At 40.5% G+C, this 17,255-nt stretch overlaps 1 protein-coding gene across 1 annotated transcript; it reads right to left on the minus strand.

Moving 5' to 3' along the window:
• Positions 1-3,320: 3,320 nt before the first annotated feature.
• Positions 3,321-14,912, minus strand: tars2 (threonyl-tRNA synthetase 2, mitochondrial). The gene is made up of 18 exons (XM_029452054.1): positions 14,710-14,912; positions 13,286-13,461; positions 13,086-13,200; positions 12,533-12,654; positions 11,185-11,293; positions 10,677-10,741; positions 10,504-10,582; positions 9,707-9,853; positions 9,504-9,602; positions 8,178-8,347; positions 7,896-8,058; positions 6,593-6,730; positions 6,084-6,161; positions 4,820-4,920; positions 4,172-4,273; positions 3,989-4,061; positions 3,723-3,837; positions 3,321-3,595 (listed from the first exon to the last, which is right to left on the minus strand). Exons 1-18 carry the CDS (start codon positions 14,791-14,793, stop codon positions 3,453-3,455), a joined length of 2,079 nt encoding a protein of 692 aa, XP_029307914.1. The 5' UTR covers positions 14,794-14,912; the 3' UTR covers positions 3,321-3,452.
• Between the last annotated feature and the right edge of the window lie 2,343 nt (positions 14,913-17,255).

Raw genomic sequence — 17,255 nt, forward strand, 5'->3', positions numbered from 1 at the left:
GCTGGGGAACATTTAATATCTACAAATTCACATTATAGACACAACCACTGACAATCCCTGGAACAATTCTGACAAAGTTTAGCACATTGATCATACACGGTCCATCCATATACTAGGTTTCAACCTATTCTTGTTACATGTGTGCTTGTACTGCTGTCATATATTTGCATTAAAAACATTTACCCCCGGAACACCTGTTCAACCGAGTAAACACTCAAAATGATCAATTGATATTCCCTCAGGTGGTAATTCACAAGCACTATCCAAACATCACTGACTTAAACACACACACAGTCACACAAAGGCATGGCGCCTGAATATTAGAGGGAGCGAACTATAGGTCAACATCAGTGTGTGCGTGAGTGTGTGTGTGTGTGTGTGTGTGTGTGTGTTTAGAAGAGGTCAGCTGAGGGTCTTGACTGCTGGGTCCCTGTAACTGTTTGGCTCTGAGCCCCACAGACCTCCTGATATTGTTTTCAGTGGCTTCATTTTCTAAGGCCGCCTTGGCAGTATTCGCATTTCGCTCTCTTTCTTTCTTGCGCCTACTCTAAAACACACACACACACACACACACACACACACACACACACACACACACACACACACACACACGCACACGCACACAGACACACAGAGGGGTTATTTATAACGGGGTGGAAGGGAGAGGCAGCCAGGCCTCGCAGGGCCTATTTTGGGAGGTTCAGCCTTCAATCAGTCAGGCTGACAGTTCCTCAGTGATACCAGGAGAACAATACAGAGCTGCCTGTTTATCTTCCTCTGGCCAGTCTGTCAGGCTCTGCCTCCCTGCCTGGGTCACCGTCTCCCTGCCTCCCTCCAGGAAAACTGGACTTCCAGGACAACAGTCGTTTCAACATCTGTCACATCCACTCTTTTAGGAAATACTTTCGCTACCCACTGTCATGGTAGTGAACACTAAAAGCCCCTGGAAACTTGGCTTCAAACCTAAAGTACGACATCGTCATTCACGACTAATTATGCCAAACAACTAAATAAATAGATATAAAGATATTGTTTGTAAAGGGTTTTGAGTTTGAAATTCAAAAAGATCAAAGCTTAGTCAATTAAATAAATTCTTCAGTCATTCAACCAAAAATCTATCAGCAACTATTTTGAAAATCAAGTCAAGTAAGCATTTCAGTAATTTTTCAAGCACAAATGCCAAACATTAGTTGGTTCCATCTTCTCAAATGTGATGCCTTTCTTTGTCACAAATTATAGTACATTTCATATATTTGGGTTTTGGACTGTTGTTCGGTCAAAGACGTCACCTTGGGATGTTTAAAAGATTAGAAAAAATTGTTAGACTAAGACTGTTAGAAAGGATTAGGCAGATTATGATAAATAATGCTTAATTGCAGTCCTAATGGACCAAACAACCCACCAGCTGCCATCAGACTGGTTCAAATGTTGCTAAATCCTGAGTGGCGATGGGAAGTATGTGACATCAACGTTTCCCAGTGAAAAGACCACAGACAAAAAAGGGAATACAGACATTTCTCATGTGAAATATCCTAAACTGTTGTAACTTCAGCAGAAAATAGTCTGCTCAAGTAGATCTCCATCACTCAAAGTAAGAAGCTGATTGAGAAAATAATGGGCCTTTAACTTTTAAGAGATGGACAGTTCTTCATGGTTTTCCCATGAGGACGTCTCTTATACAACACTGCTGTAGATATCCATCTATGCCTCCCAGAATGAATTCTCTTTATTGTTCCACTATACACTGTAGCAAATGCTTCTTTTCTTTATTGCCCCCACAGCAGCGCTCTTTTGCGGTAAACCCCTTTAGTTAAAAATAATTTCCTATGAACTCTGAGCGACTCCTACAGTTGAATGAAAGATTGCTTTGTGTGTGTGTGTGTGTGTGTGTGTGTGTGTGTGTGTGTGTGTGTGTGTGTGTGTGTGTATTCAGATAGTATGGGTAAGAGGTGGGAGCAATGGGGAAGTGAGGAGGGTAAATGGAGCCTGATATTGTTATCTATTAAGTAAAGATTTCAGTGTTTACTGGAGCTAATGGTCTGTGTCATCACTAAGCAACTACTGTGCAATGCTGGCTGGTAGCTGTGCTGCATTTTATCTTCTCATTTTGCACACAGCCAACAGTGAGAGCACAGGCTCACAACAAGGAGTACTATAAATACCAACATGGTATGATATCAAGAATAAATCAGTGAGAAAGAACCCGTGTGTAGTCTTAAAGGGTCAATTCACCCAAATTCCAAAAACATATTTTCTTTGTATCGAGCCATTTTTGGTTGTGCGTGCAAGCGTTTGCTTTATGACATTTTGAGTGAAATATCTCAATGGATTACTATTACATTTGGTAGACATTTAAGTTCCCTTCAGAATTAATTGTAACAACTTTGACCTCAGAATTTTGTTGTCATCAGGTCAAAATTTCAATCTGACTAATACTTTATTTCCAAATTCCTGCTAAACTAATATTATTCCCATCAGCCTGAGCTGTGTTTTGTGTTTAGTGACAATAAGCAAATGTTAGCATGCCAATCTATGTTGAAAACGATGAACATTAGCATTTGGCACAGTAGTCTCACAGAGCTGCTAGCACGGCTGTAGACGCTTAGTCTTATTTAAGTGTCATTTTTCAACACTGAGCACCACAAACCACAGATGTACTTCACCTCCATTACATTAAGGTAACAGCAGAAAAGAGATGTATAACCAAAAATGTCTACACGCCTCAATAAGTTAGATCTGACTTTCAGCGGATGCTTCATCATGAACCTGCCTCACCTTTCCTCTCTGGCCCATAAATGATCCCCGGAAGAACTAAACATGCAATTCGCTCCACCTGTTTCACAACCAGCTTTGTTGAAGTGGCTGCTTTTGTCCAGTCGCCTCAGTTTATTCTCTCTGAGCCGCTCCCTCCCGCTCCCTCTCGCCCTGTGTCACTGTTGTGACTGATGTCTTTTCCATCCTGCTGCCCTCTCTCAATTAAAAAGGAAAAAACCTCCAATATTTTTGACCTTTACCTTGACTTGGCTGTTTCCACTAAACACACATGAAAACACACAGCCCTGACACCGCTGCTCCCTCTCCTATTTTAGTCAAATCCCCCTCCGCATCCTCCTTTTCTTCCAGTCTTTTAAAGGTATGCCTGGTTTTCTATTCTGATCGCATGACACCGACTTACGTAAGAGGGAGGTTTGCATATTTTATGGCTTTTAGCGGACCGATTGCAATGCAGAGTAATGCTGCTATTAGACTGATAGTGATCTTAAAAACAGCCTTAAATCACAGATTTACCAGCGGATGCCATTAATGGACAAATCAAGAAGTAAGGATTATTTATATACTTTTATTACAAATGTTAGCCACCATCTCTTCAGATAAAGCCAAAGTATAACAGCTTGTACATGTGAAACAAACATTTATTACAGCAGTGACTCATTATTTAAAGGGATTTGTCCTCAGAACTCGTCCAGGTTGCTCCTGGTGTCGCGTAGCCGAGCGAGGGCTGTCAGCACTTCTTCTGTCGGCCTCCTGCCCAGCTGTTTACCCCCTCTGCACCTCACACTCACTGTTCCACTCTCACTCTCTTTATCACCCACCACTGGACACAAACACAAACATGTTTTAAAGGTCTTAATCAGTTATGGTTACATCTGTAGCAATGCAAAGGGAGTTTCAGGCTTTAGTTTATTAAGTGGTGCCGTTTTCATCCTATTACTCATCCTTACCAAATATGTAGTTGTACTGGGCCAGCTGAGCAGAGCGGACCTTCTTATTTAAGGTCGCTCCCTGATCATCATTCAAATCGGCCATGAAGCCAGCGGCACAGAACTGCTGGACCACCTTAACAGAGGAGAGGCACTTCTTTTAAGATTGTATCTGTACTGTGCTTCTCACATCAATAAGCATATTAATAATGGAGGAAAAAAAAGTCAGAGACAAAGTTCACTTGGTCTGCTGAAATACCAGAAGGAAATCATCAACATAGACTGACCTGTTTGCTGTACGACTCACTGTTGCCCCCCACAGGAATCACCATGACCTGCGCTGGGGACAACCACAGTGGCCTGCGAGAGGTCAGAAGAGAGATGATGTTTTAGAGTACAACTACAGTAAACTACATACAAAGCCTAATACAAATGAATATGACTCCGTGTGATTATTAACGTCGTCTCACCATTTCCCTCCATAGTTTTCAGCCAATATAGCGATCATTCTCTCCAGTGATCCCAGCACTGCTCTGTGGATCATCACCGGCCTCAGCAACTGTCCGTCCCGACTGAGACAGGTGGGGGGGGGGGGGGGTAACAAACATAGTGAAGAACTGTTTTCTGGCAATATTATGTTTTGTTATGTGATGATTTTTGCATCGACATTAAAAAGCATCTTTGCTGGATTAATCAGACATTCCTGTTTGGTTCATTTATGCATAAACGTTTACTATAAAAGTTACTATATCATAAGGAATATTGATGTAGCAATACAAAATTACTATGATAAACACACATTGATATAAGAAGGAGACCAGAGGGGAGCCAGGGCAGACTAACAAGAGGCAAAGACAGGTTAAAGACAGAAATAGGGAGCATGTTGGCCTGAACTGATAAATTCAATAAAAAATCTTTCACGATTAAATTAGATCCCGATTAAGTTATCTGCCATTTTAACTTGAGCAATTACAGGACATCACATACAGAAAGCTTGCGGGTTCATCAATCAGACAAGAATATGCTACAAAAGTACCAGTGTGCAGGTTTAAACCGCTTCAGATGTAGGAATGTGGAAGAGGTTAAGAGCCAAATGCAGAGATTTATGACCGACTCACCCGACATACTGAAGGTCAAATCTGATAGGCAGCTGGAAGTCCAGCTGGATTGTGGCACACTGGTGCTGCCTGCCAATTGCATCTTTGATCTTTATGTCAATCTATGAGGAAACATGTGGAAGAGTGTCAACGTCAGGCTTCACTTCTCTATTCCGACGCTGCGGGGGACAAACTGCATCCGAAGCTGCTCTAGCTCATTTTGGCTCACACACCCTCGCTGGATGGCTGCGAGGACTGTTTGTTTGTTACATGGAGCGTGTTAGTGTGTATCTAACCCCACCCTGACTTAACCTACCTCCACTCTCTGTGCCTGAAGCTGACTTCCTCTTGATTTTAGGTAAATAATTAAACATGTAAATCGCCTCAAAGAAAACACAAGGTCATTCTCAAGTTCAGCCACTTTCCATTTTTAGAAAACACAAGCCGCTTTACACGTTTCTATAAACACATTTCTGTTTTTATTGGTGCTCCTGTAGTCAAGGACAGTGTGAACTGTATCATTGAACGCTCAAAAATGTCTCTCTGCAGAGCCAGAAGGAAAACAAAGACATCTGTGACGCTCTCTAAATCGGTGATGCAACACCAATAAACTCGTTATAGAAGAATCCCTCAGATAAGATGGAAAATGAGATTGCAAAAATAATTGTTAAAAAAAGGCACAATGAGTAGGGTTTTTCAGTTGCAGTTTGTAAACACAACATTCAAAGTTGACCCCGGCTCAACAAGAGTTGAGGTGCTCGCCTGCGGGTGAAAGCCAACCCCAGATTTACCCTCGTTTTGGAAGGAGCATCGTCCGCTTGCCTCTTTTCTTATTATAGTCAAGTTGTTTCTATGCTGTGTCCACCATTTTGGCAGCTTCTTCTTGGGTGCGATCTAGCACCTGCTCGCTACGTTTTTAATGGAGGTTGAGGCTCAGAAACGCAACAAATTGAAAAGAAAAGAGAAAATGCAGGCAGAGGGCGGCAGGGTCTCTGCAGACACAGACGTCACCACACACTTCTAATGAGTCATAAGTGATGTTTGAGAAGGATTATTATTGTATGAGCCTTTAAAATCTATACACTATTTTTATTCAACAACTTGGGAAATACTCTTATGTGTTTTCTTCCCTCATGTCTGTCCATTAAATATGAGGCTTCAAACAGCAGCGATTAGCTTAGCATAAAAACAAGCATGCTTTCCCTGCTGTTAGCATTAGCATGACATGATAAAGAATAGTTGTGTGTGGAAAGCAGTTTCCTTTACTGCATGTTGTCCCACTGACCTTTGGTCCGTAGAAGGCTCCGTCTCCTGGGTTCAACTCCCAACGCTCACCAAAGTGCTGCAGACTCCTTTCCAACTGCTACACACACACACACACACACACACACACACACACACACACACACTAAGTAGGCATAGTAGATCATTTAAGTACATTAATGCACAGTACTGCCATGTTGTAAGTTGTGGGAGCTCAGAACTATAATGTTCAATTACAGTCAATTGAATCAGCTTAAACTGCCGCGGCGCCCATTTACAAAGCGTCTGTGGGGATTTAGAGATATACATCTACCCAGCAGCCCGACACGGAGCAAATCATTATTTGGAAAGTACCACTTATACGTATAACTGATTGTGGATATCACTACACCGTGTCATTTCGTTTAAAGATGTTTTTTCTCCATAGCTGTGATTAACTGGGTTGAGATTACTAACCCCACCCTGACTTGACTTGTGGGAGGAGCTTGAATGATTTTGGCACACAATAATATGATAAAAGTGTGCGTTTACCTGCTCAGCACTATCCCATTGTTCAGCCTCTCCGAGACACGGCGTAGGACGTGTAGACAGGAGGCAGTGGAAGGAAAACCCAAACACCTGATACACACTCCTCACAAATTCCAAACATGCCACAATCTCGTCTTCCAGCTGGAAAAGAAAGGATTAAAAAAAGAATTGGAGACAAGGGCAACAAGAGGACATCGTAATGTAAATAATGAGACTAGGCCGGGGGAGTTCAAATTCCAACTAGGGTGAGTAAGGAAAAGTAAATCTGCCCGTGTATTTACTGTAAAGCCTCCATAGATCGAATCAGTATTTAGGAAATTAACCGTGATGATTATCCTGTGACTAGGATCACGGTGAATTATAAGGATGCAAACAGAAGGTCTGCAGGAACGCAATCGGTATTATGGGAACGTTCCAGGGTACCATGTAGGGAATCAGGATTACACAGACTGCACAGCCACAGGGATGCACATATGGAGGTGTAATGTTTAAACAGGACAAAGACCTTCATTCATCCAGACCGAGGCCTCCTGGAATGTCTCCGGAGCTATTTGTACAGCCCATCTAATCACTGTAATATGGTCCGACACGTGTCCCATTCACAGCTTCTACCTCACTTACAGCAATTTAGAAAGGCACTGTTCACCCCAAATACATATTGTTCCTCTTACCTGTAGTGCTATTTATCAATCCTGGTTGTTCTGGTGTGAGCTCCAAAGGGAAGTCTGCCTTCTTTCAAATATAATGGAGCTCGATGGTCCTCGGCTTGTGGTGCTCAAAGCGCCAACAAATACTTTAACTTAACCGCAATGTCTCTTTAAAGAAATGATATGTAGTTTACTCATAATCCACAAACCTTTAGGAACTATTTTTTTTCTACCAAACTACTACGGGTGTAAATCACAAGTTTCATCACGATACGATATTATATATATCGACACCATTTAACAAAATCAGTTACATTTATATCAACTAACAAAATGCCATTTAATGCTCACTCTTCGGCGGGTGTGGTTCGCTAGAAAGAAAATAGTTCATATATGAAACTGCTCTCAACAAGGTTGCCGTTAAAAAAATAATTATTAATTTGTTTGTGGCACTTTGAGCATCACACGCCCACTGACATCTAGTTCCATTATATTTGAGAGAAGGCAGTCATTTCTAAAGTTGATATCTCCAAAATAATACAGATTGATAAATAGCACTACAGGAAAGGGGTGTACTGTCCCTTTAAGAGGTATGCAGCGGTCTAGAAAAGCAAAGTCTGCCACAAAACAGTCTGCCTGTTTAGATGTGTTATGTGTACCTGCTCAGGTGCGCAGAAGATGTGAGCATCGTCCTGGCAGAACCTTCGAACACGAGTGAGACCTCCCAGCGCCCCGGTGAGCTCATTACGATGCAGCGCCCCAAAGTCGGCCCATCGCAGAGGCAGCTCCCTCCACGAGCGAACACGCTGCTCAAACATAAGACTAAACACGAGAGGAGAGTGAGGCTTTGTCTCCATTAGGACACTAGAGAACAGGAATGAGAGAGTTTGTGTGTGTGTGTGAGTGAGTGTGTGTGTGTGTGTGTGTGTGTGTGTGTGTACCAGTGTGCAGGACAGTTCATGGGTTTGAGAGCGTAGGTCTGAGAGCCCTCTGACGTCACAGTGAACATGTTCTCGCTGTAGTGCTCCCAGTGGCCCGAGCGCTCCCATAATGCAGTGCTGTACAGGGTTGGGGTCACGACCTCGTTGAATCCTCGCCTTCGGTATTCACTCTACGAGACGTCAGGAAGGAAGGATGTGAGCGACAATGAGTGCAGGACGGGGTCAGGCAGTCACATTATTGGGCAATAATTGAAGGCTAACAAGAGCAATATCCTGACGGCTGATATGAACATGTTTATCCCCGGGATACAGTCAACACAGCATCATTCATTAATAATTAATGTATGTACATGTTTGTGCGTGAGAGACGCTAACATGCACATTATTACATTTGTTTTTTACCCAGAGAAGGATACAGTCTGAATGAAGAAATTGTAAGCAGGATTTTTCTAAATACCTAAAACCTACTAAGGTCATAGTTGGAGTTTGCATAATTAAATTAAGTTTTAACTGCATAAGCGTTGCTCAACAGGTTTATAAAATGTTGGTAAATTTTAAGAAGGTGCTGCAGATGCAACGTGACAGAGGGTGCAGGTAAAGTTATTTTATATTCTGTTGTTTTAATGAAAGTTAAGGCAACAAGTCACATGATATAATGAAAACAGTTGATTGGGTTATACAGTAACACCAGTCATTCTATTGTAACTTTATATTACTGAAATCGGCGTTAATCTATTCACACCAAAGCTAAGCAATGCTACCTGTGTTAAGTTATTCACCATGCCACATGTTGATCCACTCACACCGACAGCATATGCAGGTTTATTCGGGATCTTTCTTATACTAAATTTACTCTATTCTATCATTTGTAAGCCGTCTCTGCCAATGCTAAGTACCAACAAACATGTGTCTGTGTGACAATTAGAGTTGAGTTTCTGTTTTTTCCCAATCTTGAATCTTCTATAGATCTGTCATTTTAATTTACTTTGCTAAATTGCTTAAATTTGCAGAATGCCACAAGAGTTTACCACATGAGCAACAAGACAGAAAGATGGTGTGTGAGTTTGAGTATTGGAGGGAAACTAATCATTACTAACTAATCATCATCAGTCATTAATCAGGCTGTGATCGGTTGCATAAAGAGTAGGGTTACACCCAGACACAGAAATCAGCTGCTATACATGCTATTTATTTGTTGTAAAACCTGAACGCTTCTGTGGTCTTTTTCTCTGATGTAATTCTTCTCTTATAGAAGTAAAGTCTACTGCCAGAATATAGCAGGCCAATTACACAGAGTCATCCACTGTGAACGAAGGTTATGTTCACCTTAATGAAGTCTGTGAGGGTGTTGTAGATGTAGGCTCCTTTAGGCAGGAAAAAGCAGCTGCCTGGACTCACGTCATTAAAGAAGAACAGCTCCTGGTCCTATACAAACACACAAACACACGCCATTAATGACCAGACAACACTTATTTTACCATTTGCTGATCTACTTTTATGAACCTGTCCTAATTTAGAGTTTGTCTTACAGTCCCGATGCGTCTGTGGTCCCTCCTCCTCGCCTCTTCCTGCTCCCTCTCCCACAGGTCCTTGTCCTTCTCTCCTGGAAAGGCCACACCTAAAAGACGCATCAATCCTGAGGACTGTGTTTGATTGGCCAGGGTCAAAGGCGACAGCTGGGATGTTACAGATACGAGGTGAAAAGAGAGAGAGAGAGAGAAAATAATGAGCAAACAAAGAAGTGGCAAAAGACAAAAGGGGGAGTGAGGGTCTGCCAGCAGAGGAAGGGTCAACCAATGAGAGTGACAGCATGTCTGATCGACGGAAGTGTGTTTGTAAAGGCCGTGAACAGGAAACTGGCCTCTGACAAACATAACATCCTGCTGCTGATATTTCCTGCACAGTGGCAGCCCAGTATGAAAACCCCTCCGTCTCCCTGGATCAATAAAGGCGAAGGAAATTCCATTTACCCAGCATGTGTCCCACTGTGCCAAATGGGTCCAAATTAAACATATTTTAACAGTCTGTGCGGTTAAGCCTCCATCTTTTATTAACATGTATTAAACGGAAATTCTTAGAATCTTTGAAAAAGAGAAAAAAGCAGCAAAAAAAAGAAAGAAGAGGTGGAGCTGTGATAGATGAAATAGTGTCATGGCCATCAATTCATGAAATGAAATGGCTAAAATGGCTAATTTACAAGGCAAATTTGGGAGCAGTTGTGCAATAAAAAGTCAAGGTAACAAAAGGAGAGAACAGTCAGATACATAAAACAAGCAGAGGACAGGACAATTACACAAAAACACACACACACACACAACACACACACCTGTAGCGTCTTGAAGACCTTGAGGAGGCCAGTGTGTGGGAGGAGGGGGCCGTCGCAGACCGCTATGCTGTCGCCACACCTGATTCACACAGAAAGAATGAAACAGTTTTAATGTTTTGGTTTAGTTTCGAAGACACTTCAGGTAAGTCCACATCAGCTGTGTGTAATATTACCTGTATACTGTGACTGTGGGGCCGCTCATCTGCTCCTCCACAAGCTGCAGTCTCAGCTTACTGTTCTATAAGAAGTACAAACCTCAGAAAATGCATAGATATCACACGTGGACAGCAGGACGATGGGAAGGGGCCTGGCCTCAGTAAGTAAATATCACCGGCACACTTCCACACAATGAGTAATATCACTGCTACTTACATGTTATCAAAGGCAACATAAACACTCAGCTGCGACAGGTACAGAGCAATTGAAACATATATATTTTCTTTATTGCAATACTATATTATTCTGTTTATTCTTAGTCGTACAGCAAGTTATAAAGAGTACTGTGCACGAGTAGAATAAAATCACCAACCCTACATGGAGATTTCTACTAAGAAAGCACACGTTTAATGACCAACATTAAAAACATTTTGTTCCAGTGACCTTGTATAGGCCTTAGTTACAAGTCAAACTCTTCTGTAAAAATGGTGTATTGTTATAATATAAGGCATTGCTATATCTGACCTGGAATAGCTCTCGGAACTCTTCTGTGTTCAGCTCCAGCCTGGACAGAGGAAGTTTGAGGGCTGCAGCCTGTTTACATCCGTCCTCCACATCAGTCAGAGACAAGGCACTGTGCGTGGAGAGGACAGACTCAGGTAAAACATCGAAAGCAGAAAAGAAAAGAAAAAGAATCACCCAAGGAGTTGTATTAAATCAAAAATGTCTAATCAAATGTATTTATATAGCCCAATATCACAAAGGACACATTTGTCTCAGTGGGCTTTACAGACTGTACAGCATACGACACCCTCTGTCCTTAGACCCTCGCACCGCACAAGGAAATAAAACTCCCTTAAAGAAACCCCATAATTAAAAGGGGAACAAATGGAAGAAACCTCAGAGAGAGCAAAGAAGCACCAGCTTCAAGATGCTTATGGGTAAGGAAAAGAGGTCAGGGGCCTCTCTAAAGATTGTGGAGATGAACATTTAATAATCCCTGTACAGGAAAAGGGTCATTATAGAAGCATAGAACAATGTACAGAAAATAATAATTATAATGTTTTCAAGGGTGGTATTAAATGTAAAGAAGCCCCCTAAGGCAGTGAAGGGAAGCTAAATAGTCTTAGGGCGGTACCAAATGTAATGTTTTTAATTTCGAGGCTTCTATTGAGGTTTTTAATTCATCTTTAAAATGTCTGTCGTCATATATTATGACATCACCACCCTAAACATTTTTTATTTATTTTTTATTCTTGAAAAGTCTTTTTTATTAAAACATTTCTTTAATGAATATATCTAGTCAGTGCGGGCCTACCTTTGTGTGCGGCAAGTGGTAGAGCAAACATAACCACGGTGAAAATTGTGTTTTTAAGAATATTATGTTGTGGATTTTGGAAATTATTACAACAATTTTGACTTTACAATGCTCTGGAAATGTTTGGACCACACGAGTTGGAAACAATCCTACGCAGCCACCACTGGAATCTAACTCCACAAATAGTATTATACTAATATTATTAGTGTAGCATAATATTTATCTGCAACTGTGCAGAAATACCAGGTTGAAACAGAATGAATAGAAAAAGCTGTGAATCATTTGAAAGTTGATTTACAATTTGAATGTCAACATTATGAATGAAGCTTCATTATTAAGCAATACTGAATCAATATTATTAAAATAAATAATCTAAAAATGTTTGTGCAGTTCTTAAAGTACTCTACACGTGCAAGTGGTCCACACAAGGCCAGATGATATTTTTGACATTTTTCAGACTATTGTTGGAGCTAAAAACCAGACACACCTGATCACATTTCCAGAACAGATTTCCCCTCCAGTCCTGTATCAGAGACAGTGACATGAACATCTCACCTGTTATCTAGTAGATGGTCGCAGTAAAGTCCGAGCTCTGACGCTCCTTCTCTGCACACCTCAGCACCAAACAGCTTCTCCAACACTCCGCTTAGGACGCACGCTCCTGTCCTCCATGCTGCCTAAGACAGGGAGGGTGGGACAGAGTAGGTGCAGAGATCTGGAGCGTGTTTTGAACAGTCCTCTAACTGAACTTGAAACATCTAAATAACTGCCATTGTAATCCTATAAATACTAAGGAAATGTTCTTCAGTTCCTCCTTAACTATCTAATTTGACCTTAGAAACACAGAACTATCCGTTACTTGTTCCAGAAATATTTAAAACATGATCCATCACTTTTGCTTTTAGTTTGTAAGTTTCTTTGTAATCTCTGGGTGACATTTATCTTTTACTGTCTTGCTTCTTTCTACCAATACCTCCTTCCTTGACCTCAGGATGTTTTCAACTGAAGTCAAAGAAGGACTGGGAGAAGGAGTGACAGGATCGTTTAGTTTATTAAAATCCACCTTAAAACGGCAATATGAGAATGAAAGCACATGCAAAGTGATTACCTGTCTTCCCTCATTTGTGTCAAACCCCAGCAGTTGTAGTTCGCAGTCAGCCTCTAGGGGCCGTCCAAGCTCCCACAACTCCCCATTCACCTTACTGACCAGAGCTCCTTTCACACTGCAAAGAGAAATACAATAACCCTGTTATATCACTCCAATAAGAACAAACACAAGAGAACACATTTCTGTAAAAATGGATTTACCGGACACTCTGAGCAACAACTAGAGGTGTGGTGACACCAGCTGTTCCCTTTACTGTCCGGCCGTCAGCCAATCGGACACTGAGGCGAGTCTCTGTAGCTTCAACTCGACTCTTATTGCCTCGTTTTTCCCTGAGGGACTCAAAGACTTGCAGTCGCTCAGATAAAGTTGGGCACACCTGCAGACGAACAGGAAAGATGTAGATCAGGATTAAAAAGGTGTGAAAGGATGGCAAGTGCAATACAACAGCACCAAATACACTACACCCTCCAAAATAACCATGAAGTTAAACAACTTTCTAAACCTTATGAACATTATGACCTTCATGAAGGTTTGGAATTTCTGCTTCTCAGTTGTACTAGACTGCACAAGTTTTACCTAGCTGTAAATAATAAACTGGTAACAGAGTGTGTATTGATACACTAATATGAATATTGTGAGGAAACAATGTGATCAGTGTTGCATTTTCCTCAGTTTAATAGCTGGGAAATGGTAAAGTGACACTTCATTCTTAAGTAAATTAAGAAAATAGATGGAAGGTAATGAAAAAATAAATGAAATTCCTTTGAAATAGATTAGCTTTATGATTTTCTTCCCACTAACGTTATCACCCACTCCTAGTTTACATTAAATTATATATGAAATACTGACAGAAACAGCAAAACACCAAATTATAATTTGGCAAGTATTCAGTAAGAACATATTGTGACTACTTTACTTTTACTTTCTTTGGGAACCAAATGATAGCAAGAAGGGAACAGAAGTGGAGGTATGGTGCTATCCATGTCACTCATATAAAACACTGTACTGTATGTAAACTACATCACAGGTATGTCCAAAAACCTCATATATAACTGAAAAAGACATTAAAGCTAGACATAAATAAGGGTTTACACCGCACAAACAACTTAACACATTTGTCAAACAAGAAAAACCTCTTCCTCTCACATCAACACAACACAGACACATGATGAAACAGACTGTACTGTTAGAAAAAACTAATTAATGAATAAATAAGTGATTTTCTTCTCACTAGCTTTATCACCCACTCCTAGTTTACATTGAATAGTATAGGAAATACTGACAGTCACACCCCAAATGATCAATTTAGGAAGTATTTTGTCTTATTTTCTTTTCTAGGGAACCAAATGAGAACAGGGACAAGTGCAGTTATGGTGGGGTCCATGTCACTCTCATAAAATACTTCATCTAAACTATATAAATCACAGGTATACCCAAACAAACAAGTGCCAAACCATGTAATATATAACTGAAAATTAGATTGAAACTATAGATACATAAGGTTTAACACAGCTTCACACATTTGAACAACCTCTACCTCTGAACACTGCCAGAACACAACTGTAACTGTTGGCTAACGTTAGCTGTAACGTTACTGTACTGCAGTGATAACAAACTCGCGCACCTTGCTGTACCTCCTGTGCGCGCGAAGTGTCGCACGAGCTGCCGACCGACAAATAACCAGCCCAAACAGCTGTGTCACCGCCATCCTAAACACACGCGGTCATTTCCAAATATCACACATTACTGTCACCCTTCTCTGCGAGCGGCCATAACACCGGAAGCACAGATTAGGACAGCAGCTGTGACGTTGTGGGCGTAAACATATGACGATATTATGAAGCAGAGTGCGTGCGCGCACCCGGGCGTCCAAAATAGAGCGCGCATCCACACTAGAGCTGCACATACGGGAGATCTGCAGTTGTTAGAGGGCTAATAAAGCCATGCACATTCAGATCAGGTAGTTTCTGACAGGATTAAAATATGTCGGAATCTTTACAGAACACTGCATTTAAACTCAGAGATGAAAACAGGTGAAGCAAGACACAAGCCCACCTATAATCCCGCGACATCAGATAAACTGCGCCTGTACTTCAGTGATACAATTTTTTGTAGACACATAGACCTGTAGCATCACGACTGGCAACAGCAGAGTCAATGTGCTCCATTACGAAACTGCGCACTTCGCTCTAAGAGCAGTCTGCTGTAAACTATAGCTGCATTTAAAACCTGTTGATGTAGTGCACGAGGCACTTAAGATCAGTAAGTAAATTGAGAAAATGTAAAGCATTACAGTTAATTTACCAAAAAAAAAACATCTTTACTGTAGCTACTGTTCAAATAATTGACAGATTTTAAGGCTTCCCCGCGGAAACTATTACAATAAAGACATAATGTAAAACATTTAGAAATGTTCAACTTTACATCTGCATTGCTCACTTAAAATTATTTTATCCAAGTAATAACTGTCAGATGGACTACTATAGCCAAGTTAATTAACAACTTAACTCTGACCAGGAACGTGAATGTATTCTGTTGGAAAAAAAAAAAACATTTTCAGAAGAATGAGCCAACAGTAGTACTGTAGTAACCGTAGTACATGATGGAGACTAGGATCAAACTAAAGGCTCAAGAGCTGAGGTACCACTGAACTGCCATGTGGGGGAGCTACAGCACTTTCAAAAAGGTTTATGGTCTCATCTACATCGTTAAGAAGTACCATATATTAATATTAAACTACATTTAGCATGCCATTGTAGAAATACTGTGCTTTCAGACAACTCTAAATAAGTTTTCATCTCACCAATTATTCCTAACTGGCCACATCTAGACCATTTAAATTTGGTTGGACCCAAGTATGGATAAACCCTTTATGGATTTTTTAAAAATAATTGACCATCACAATTTGCCATTATGTCCATGACATATAGTGGAAAGCTCGTTAGTACGTACGTAGATTGGTTTATAAATAAGCAAGAGGTCTGTTGGCCTTTGTCAAATAACTGCCTAAAAGTAGAGCTGGTGGTTTTGCCTAATGGTATCAGTATTTAACATTAAGAACCAACTTGGCTGTACAATTAACAACATATCACAGTTTTCACTGTTAACTGTAAAATAAAGGCACAGAGGCCATAATGAAATATTTCCCTTTGCATGTCTGATGTAGTTGAAAACATGCTCTAGCAACATGAATGAAGTTAAATGATCCATACATCATATGTTAAAAAGAAAATGTTATATACACTAAGAAGCGTAGAGCCGATGTTATTCTGTTAATATTGTGACTGAGGTTATGGCTGGTCCACTGGAACTGGGTCATCAACCAGTTTCTATGTCAAAATGTATTAAGGGAAATCTGTGAATGAAGCCAGTGTACTGCACTGGTCAATACCTTGGTGTAAAGCTGACATCACTCGTGTGACAAAGTTAATTAATGTTTTTTTTTCAAAAAAAAATGTGGCTTTTCAACAACAGTGTGCATCGTGGTGTGCAAATGTTTAGCAACAATCAATTTAAAAAAAAAAAAAAAAAAAAAAAAAAAAAGAAGACAAAGAAACAAATCAGTCTTCTCAAGGAGGTAATGAGAGGAAAGGTTGAGTTGAGGCCTTTGCAAGAGAGAGAGAAAAAAGGTAATAGAAAACAGAAAGTCCCCTCTCTGGTTAAATTAAGACACCGACTGCTTACAGTCTTTGGTGCAACCACAAACAAAATGACAGATATACTAAATATGTGAGGAAAAAGAAAAAAGCACTGAAAATTGTTGTCTTCCTTTTGGATTCTGCAATATGCTTTGTGTAAAAACAAAAAAAGAGGACTTAAAAATATGAAGATGTATTCAGCTATGCATAGCCCTGTAACTGTGACAATAATAGAATGAGTGCATGTTCATCACACCAGAAAGGATTGGACACTCGAAGACCGGTGATATAGCATCGTTGATGAGAACAGCAATAAGAGCAATTCAAACTTATCAAATATACACAGACCATCAGCTTTGTCACATCTTCAGTTTCAAACTTAATTTGTCAAAGAGGAAACAGAGTGAGGTTATTTACAGGGACAATTGAACATGTTGAACTTGGTAGGTGCTTAGTGAGCAGGAAGATTTCTCATAACAATTAATCTAGCTTTCTCTCTGTGCAATGTGAACACATCAAACAGATTTGTTGA

Source organism: Cottoperca gobio, chromosome 16 (assembly GCF_900634415.1).
Source record: "Cottoperca gobio chromosome 16, fCotGob3.1, whole genome shotgun sequence".
Lineage (NCBI taxonomy): Eukaryota > Metazoa > Chordata > Actinopteri > Perciformes > Bovichtidae > Cottoperca > Cottoperca gobio.

Excerpts from the sequence above, each read along its gene's own strand:
- tars2 (XM_029452054.1), bottom strand. The coding sequence starts at position 14,793 with ATGGCGGTGACACAGCTGTTTGGGCTGGTTATTTGTCGGTCGGCAGCT. Across the intron at positions 13,462-14,709 it reads CGCACAGGAGGTACAGCAAG|GTGTGCCCAACTTTATCTGA; the intron begins GTGCGCGAGTTT and ends GTTCGTCTGCAG. Across the intron at positions 4,062-4,171 it reads GAAAACTATGGAGGGAAATG|GCCACTGTGGTTGTCCCCAG; the intron begins GTGAGACGACGT and ends GACCTCTCGCAG.